Below are 7,256 nucleotides of genomic sequence, written 5' to 3'. Positions count from 1 at the left end.
GGGTTTTGATTTGATAAACATTCAAAAAGTATAAAATGTAAACTGCCAATTGAAGACTTTGTTTTAGAAATTAAAGTTGGGAGGACAATATGTTGTTATAATGGTTAAAAAAGTGATACTATTAAGATGAAAAAAACTTCCTGTGTGAAAACAAGATTCAAATTGGGAATAATCTGTAATAAATCTAATTTCCATAAAAAAATAAAGGGCTTTTATTTTTATAAGCCAAACCGGATGTTCTTCTAACGTTCGTAGAAACAAACTGTTTTTTATTGTTTGAGGAAGTTTGTGTCAGCGGCAAAAGTATCGATCCACCAGAGCCTCTGTACCCGGACAAACCTGTCTCAGTGGACTTTTCCTTTTCTAAATGTTTTGTGTCCGACTAATCTTCCGTTAGACAACAACAGAGCATGGACTGTATTTAAGCTACAGAGCTGCTGGAGTTAGCTTAGCTTAGCATGTTAGCTGGTTAGCACCACGGCGCTACTCTGAGTGGCTGTTTGATGGAGGGAAAACTTTGTTTCTGACAGAGTTTGTGTGGAGAAAAAGTTTGTGTCTCTTTGTGACAATGTCTAAAGTCCAAACGGTGAGAGCGCTGGTGGAGCAGCGACTGACTGCGGCTGCTGAAGAGATATTTGGGCTGTTTGAAAGAACGATAGCAGAGTACGAGGAGCAACTTTGTCGTTCAAAAGAGAAGAACGAGCGACAACAGAAACTACTGGACGCTGTTTTCAACCCTCAGATTCAGCTACACAGAGCAGGTCAGTTACTTTACTTCAGTTACACAGAGCAGGTTAGTTACTTTACTTCAGTTACACAGAGCAGGTCAGTTACTTTACTTCAGTTACACAGAGCAGGTTAGTTACTTTACTTCAGTTACACAGAGCAGGTTAGTTGCTTTACTTCAGTTACACAGAGCAGGTTAGTTACTTTACTTCAGTTACACAGAGCAGGTTAGTTACTTTACTTCAGTTCCACAGAGCAGGTTAGTTACTTTTCTCACTCTGTTTATACTTACTCCACTACAAGTAAAAGCCCTGCACTCAAAACCCTTCCCAAGTGTAAAAGTATCAGCACCAAAATGTACTTTAAAAGTAAAAGTAATAATGTTGTGGAATTATTAGAGAATAAACTAGGTTTTCAATGACACTGGCACATAACAAAAGAACATCCTGTGACAGAGAAGGTGTTGACCCACTTGGAGTAGATTGTGAAATCTACTCCAAGTGGGTAGATTCCCCTGAAATCAATCTTCCCCTGAAATCCCAGAAGTACAGGGAGGAAGGAAGAGAATAAAGTGTGTGAGTCCTCACAAGAGTGAAATACACACAGTAGCCACAGTAGAAAGAGACAGAAAGGTGGGGCGGAGTAGTTTGACTGTACTTTGTCTGTACTTTATCAGTTGAATCTGTATTTTGATATCTTTTCATTATATCCCGCACAAGGCTGTGTTCCAAGAACTCTTCGTTGTCGTCCATTGTTTGTCAAGGTTTTCCTGAATAGTAATTATGCAGAATTTATTTTTTAAGTATGGCTAATTTTGACTTCTTAATATACTGCTATGTGGTTTAATTGATAAAAGTGCATAATCAGTTTAGATTGATCATGTTTTTTATGATAAATAAAGTAACTAAAGCTGTCAATTAAATGTAGTGGCGTAAGAAGTACAATATTTGTGTGTAAAGTTATATGAAATGGAAATACTCATCTGGAGTACTGGAGTAAATTTACCTGCATGAACACAAATTATGTGTTCATACATCAAAATCATTGATGTGTTCTTAATTTTTACATTGTTTTATGGGTGATTCTCATGAACATGGTGCAGCTCATAGCAAAAATCCAAGAGCATTGAATACATATTTTCTTTGACCCTTTATAACATAAACAATCTAAAGTCACTGTTTAATATACATTTGTAATCTATTTAAACATTTTTAAGGTATTTTCTGACATTTTTAGAGACACTGTGAGCTAAATTCATTACCGTAACACATTTTTAAATAGAAATAAAAAACAACAAAGGTTTTTTTTTCTTTTCTTTTTTTCTTTGGCAAGCACTTAAATATCCTCAAGGGTAGCTGGTATCACCAAAATGTATTTTATTAAAATATACACATATTTTAATGCAAACAATTCCAATTACTGAACATTTAACCATTTTTTCTCATCAATTTTCATTCAGATTTTGTTCTTTATAAATTGTCAAAAACCATTATGTTTGATTATATTCTGTTAAATTAGTCATTTTTAAACAAATGTATATTTATTTTTATAAAGTTTATTAAATATTTATTGTATATAATTGTGAGGGAAACCATGACATTTTTATCTGGATGCATTGCCAGTAATGTATTTGTGAATCAAAAATATGTTTAAAAATATTATTTTAGCACAAAACAATGAATTTTGCATCATTATGGCTATATTGTCCATTCATATAAAAGTGAAATATATTAAGTTTAATAAAGTATGTCCTTATAATCTTCACAGACAGAACTTAGACTGGCTTCATGAGAATCACCCTTATGCAAAAGATATGGCAAAATCTTATAAATTTCTTTTATTCCATAAAGAAAACATGTCTTGTGAGAAAATTGTTTTGTAAAGTGTATCAAATCTTGAGTTGAGTGACACTCAACGGAGGCAGTCGCATCTTTTTTTCTCTCTCCCTCCCTGTGTTTTTCCCTGCTTCGCTCCTCTCGTCTCCTCTTGTCTCGTCTCGTCCACTGTCTAACTTTTGGAAGACTCTCTCTACACTGCTCTCAAAAACCAAAAACCATGGATAACGCAATTGACACCATCTTCTCGACGAGAAGCCGTGGCTCAGGAGCCCGCCTGTCCCGAGGGCACTTTTGTGGCCGGTTACACGATGGACGCCTGGAGCAGGTGGCGTGTCGTGTGCTTGGCACCTCTGTCTCTGGAGGACATTGAAGATCTCTACCAATTCGGAACCATGATAACAGGGTTTTTGCTGATGGGATTGTGCTTTGCTCTGGTTTATCGAAACACAAAGGAAACGGTGTAAGCTGTCAAAGGCCCCATCAAGCTGCCCGTGATGATTGAATCAATGGCCAGGGCTGTCGGAACTCAGACTGTGGTTACAAACCGCACCGTGGATACCATTCAGGGAAGGGTGACAGCCCTGGAAAGGGATCGGATCGGAGACCAGTAGGGACATTTTTACCATCGAAAGGATTAGTAGCAGAAAATCGCTGCAACTTCCTCCCTCAGTACAAATTCCAATCTTATCTGGCTTCCCCAAACAACATCCTTGGCTCGAAGGCCGTTGCTACTCTTCCCTGCTGAGGAATGTAGTGAGACACTACCATCCCATCCTCCCCCTCTCAACTCCCACAACCACCTGTTGAACTGTCTGCCTTTGCCTCGGAGCCCAGGAAGGAAGGTCATCTCCTTAGCAACGTCCAGGCTTATCGCTTTTGTTATTCCAGCGAACTGAGACTAACTGTTGGTGCTTGACAAAGGCGGGTCTCAGGCCTACACACGAACTTCCACATAAACAGACATGCATACACCCCCCCTACCCACCCCTCAACCCAACGCCTCCGACGCTTCGTACCCCCAGCGAGACAGGCGGGTCCGTCGAATGCGTGGTACCCGCTGCAGGTCCGGATTACCGCCTGGCTGTGCCGGTTCCCCCCTTCCCATGTGGCATGTCAAAAGCCTGTTCATGTTGTTGTGTAAATGTATTATTATGCTGATGTGCTGAGGTTTTTTTCACGCTTTTTTCGTCCTTTCCTCTCCTCATGTGTGCTGTATTTCTCTCTCTTCTCACCCTGTCGTCCTGTCCTGTTTACCTTCGTCATATTGATTGTTTGTGTGTGTTGTATACGTTTGGATAGGATGATGGCCAATTTCGTTGTAATGGTACTTGTTACTTGATCAATGACAATAAAGGTAATACTGAACTGAACTGAACGTCAGGGCAATACAGTTACACAGAGCAGGTTAGTTACTTTACTTCAGTTACACAGAGCAGGTTAGTTACTTTACTTCAGTTACACAGAGCAGATTTTTAAGTTAAGTCATGGTTCCTGTTGATATACCCAAAGCATTCTGGAAACTGTATTTTCAACAATCTGTGTCAAACAAAGATGAATACACAGACTGTGTTTTTTTCCTCAAAGTGTGTTTCTGTGTTTCCTGCAGACGTTCAGCAGCTGTTTGTGAATGAAGAAGAGGTTCCCCCTGAGCAGCAGGAGTGGAGCTTCAGTCTGGACCAGGACCAGGAGGACCCAGAGCCCCGACACATTAAAGAGGAACAGAAGGAACTCTGGATCAGTCAGGAGGGAGAGCTGCAGCTTCAAGGACGGGAGGAGGCTGATATCGAGTTCCCGTTTCCTCCTGGCTCAGTGAAGAGTGAAGATGAAGAAGAGAGACCTCAGTCCTTGTGGTTGCATGAAAGACAAGGTGAGGAGAACAGAGATACAGAGCATTTGGAAACAGACTCTGATGGAGAGGACTGTGGAGGATCCGAACCAAACACAAACTCAGATCCAGGTAGTCCTCTACAGCTTACCGATGACACAAACTCAGATCCAGGTAGTCCTCTACAGCTTACCGATGACACAAGTTCAGATTTCTCCGAACACGAGACTGAAGACAGTAGTGATTGGGAGGAGACTGAGGAACCAGGTTCAAACTCTTTGCAAAACAATGAAGTACCTGTAAGTGATGTGGATTGTAATTCTAGAAACACACCAGATATCGGGTTTGAACATGCTGTAAACTTTATCCACGGGAATCGTCTGCATAGAAAGGCTGGAATCCAAACTGGGGAGAACCAATTTAGATGTTCTATCTGTGGCGAAACTTTTAAAAGAAAGACAAGTTTGAGGTCACACTCAAAAGCTCATTCAAGTAAAGAAAAATACACCTGCAGAATTTGTAAGCTATGTTTCTTCTACAGTGTCCATTTGGAGAGACACATGAAGATTCATAGCGGGGAGAAACCGTTTAGTTGTTCAGTATGTGAGAAAACGTTTGTTAAGCTGAGTTATCTGAAACAACATCTCTCTCTCCACACAGGGGAGACTAAATTTAGATGTTCAGTTTGTAAGAGGAAATTTGCCAAAGACAGTTATTTGAAGCAACATTTGCTTGTCCACACAGGGGAGAAACCCTTCAGTTGCTCAGTTTGTGGGCAAAGCTTTACACACCAATGTACTTTAAAACGACACATGACTCTCCACACGGGGGAGAAATATACTTGCAATGTTTGCAACAGAGATTTCACTCGGATCTATTCCTTGAAAATTCACAAGTGTGTTGGAGAGAGCGGTGGAAATAAATGAATCTTGGAGATTATTAGTTATCATGGAGACCGCTAATTGGTATTTGAAGTCAATAAGCATATATATGGGTCAATGACGTGATCTAACCCAGTGTCAGTTGGTGAAACCAGTCATTTTTTCCCGCATAAAAATCTGATTATATACAGGGAAATAAATGTGAACTAAAATTCGAAAAAATACAATCCACGTTTACATTACAACATTGTATATGGTATATAACAATTTTTTTACATAATTTGTCAAAAAAATGGTTGTTTTTAGAATATGTTCTTCTCAAAATTGACGAAATTTGTACATGTAGAAATACTAAAAAAAAATAATTCATTTGATTTTTTTTTTTTAATTAAGTAATCATATGTATAAGTTAGGGTTGTCACAATACTAAAATTTTCAACTCGATACCGATACTCAGGAAAATATTCGATACTCGATACCATTTTCGATACCACAAGGATAAAAAAAAAAAAGACCCTAAAATTTAACAGAAATATTTTTATGAACAAGAAAAATGCAACATGTAAAAATGAACAGAACCACAGGTTAAATATTTATAATAAAAAACAGTTGTGCAAAAAAAACTGCAGCTATGATAACAAGCTTCAGGTCTGAGGTAGTGCTACTACTTTTATACTTTTTTGAGTATCGATACTTTTGACAACCCTAGTTTAAGTCCACTTAAATACAATGTTAGGTGGATGAAGTATTTAATATTTATCATGTTTTTGTGGTTACACCATTTGACATCTTGCCAACCCTTATTTGTCACTGACCCATACGCAGTAAAAATATAATCTTAGTGTCACAATTTACAATAACGTAGACTGCAGCACAAAACATAGTTTATATGCATTTAAACTTTTATAAAGCAAGGGGCCAGTGTGTTTATCATGTAAATTAACAGCAGAACGTCCCAGTGGAAACTCTGGATGTCTGCAGCTACGTCCTATAAGGTTGTTATAATATTTATCCACAATTCAGTTTTCCTGCTGCCTTACTTCTAACACTGTTCTGCTCACCGCAGCACCATCTCCAGTCTGTTTGTCTTTGTTCTTAATGGCACGGCAGCCTTCAGTGCCGATCAGCAGTGACTTTTTGTTGCTTTTTTTTTGTCATTTTGTGGCTCTTTTTTTGGTTATTTTGTGTCTTTTTTTGGTCATTAATTTAGTCTTTTTGTGGCTTTTTTTGGGGGGGTCATTTTTTAGTCATTTAGTGTCTTTTTGGGTCATTTTTAGTCATTTTGTGGCCTTTTTTGTCTTTTTGTGGCTTTTTTGGTCTTTTTGTGGCTTTTTTGGTCACTCATTTAGTCATTTTGTGGCTTTTTTTTGTCTTTTTGTGGCTTTTTTTCATCATTTTGTGGCTTTTTTGGTCATTTTGTGTATTTTTTTTAGTCATTTTGTGTCTTTTTTGGTCATTTTGTCTCTTTTTTAGTCACTTTGTGTCTTCTTGTGTTCTCTTGGTCATTTTGTGTCTTTTTTTTGGTGGTGATTTCGAAGTTCTGGAAAAGTCCCATGTTGCATTGCGACACTCCCACATGTATTGTGATGCATTTCATTGGCCAAGAGACTGTAAATAGGTGGAAAAAACTACAAATACTGTAAAACGACGTATCCTCTTTCCCAGCTTTCATGGTAGAATAACACTACAGCGCCCTTACAGGTTTTAATGGTAGAAATGTGGTAATGCTTTCCCGCCTTAAATGGGTTTAACTGGGAGTCATGCTGGTTTTTATATGTAATACATAGCAGCCACCACTAGAGGTCAGTCTCCAGACAGTAAGCTGAGAAACACGGCGACATACAGGACTTTTAGAACAGGCACTTTATGCACTTTTCACATTATATTCACTGTGGCCTTGTATTTCACTGCAATATATAAAATGGTTATAAATCTATAAGGAATCAGTACAATCATTTCTAGAAGTTGAAACAACATGAACACGTC

The 7,256-nt window shown here is 38.3% G+C and overlaps 1 protein-coding gene across 1 annotated transcript; it reads left to right on the top strand.

Annotated features, from left to right (window-relative positions):
* Positions 1-247: 247 nt before the first annotated feature.
* Positions 248-5,963, top strand: LOC131984845 (zinc finger protein 454-like). Its single transcript, XM_059349829.1, has 2 exons — positions 248-761; positions 4,171-5,963. The coding sequence occupies exons 1-2, from the start codon at positions 569-571 to the stop codon at positions 5,313-5,315; spliced, it is 1,338 nt and encodes a 445-aa protein (XP_059205812.1). The 5' UTR covers positions 248-568; the 3' UTR covers positions 5,316-5,963.
* The last annotated feature ends 1,293 nt before the right edge of the window (positions 5,964-7,256 follow it).

The sequence above is a fragment of the Centropristis striata genome, chromosome 14, assembly GCF_030273125.1.
Source record: "Centropristis striata isolate RG_2023a ecotype Rhode Island chromosome 14, C.striata_1.0, whole genome shotgun sequence".
In the NCBI taxonomy this organism is placed as follows: domain Eukaryota; kingdom Metazoa; phylum Chordata; class Actinopteri; order Perciformes; family Serranidae; genus Centropristis; species Centropristis striata.
Note: the sequence above shows the minus strand (reverse complement) of the source record. Positions and strands in the feature narration are given on the sequence as shown.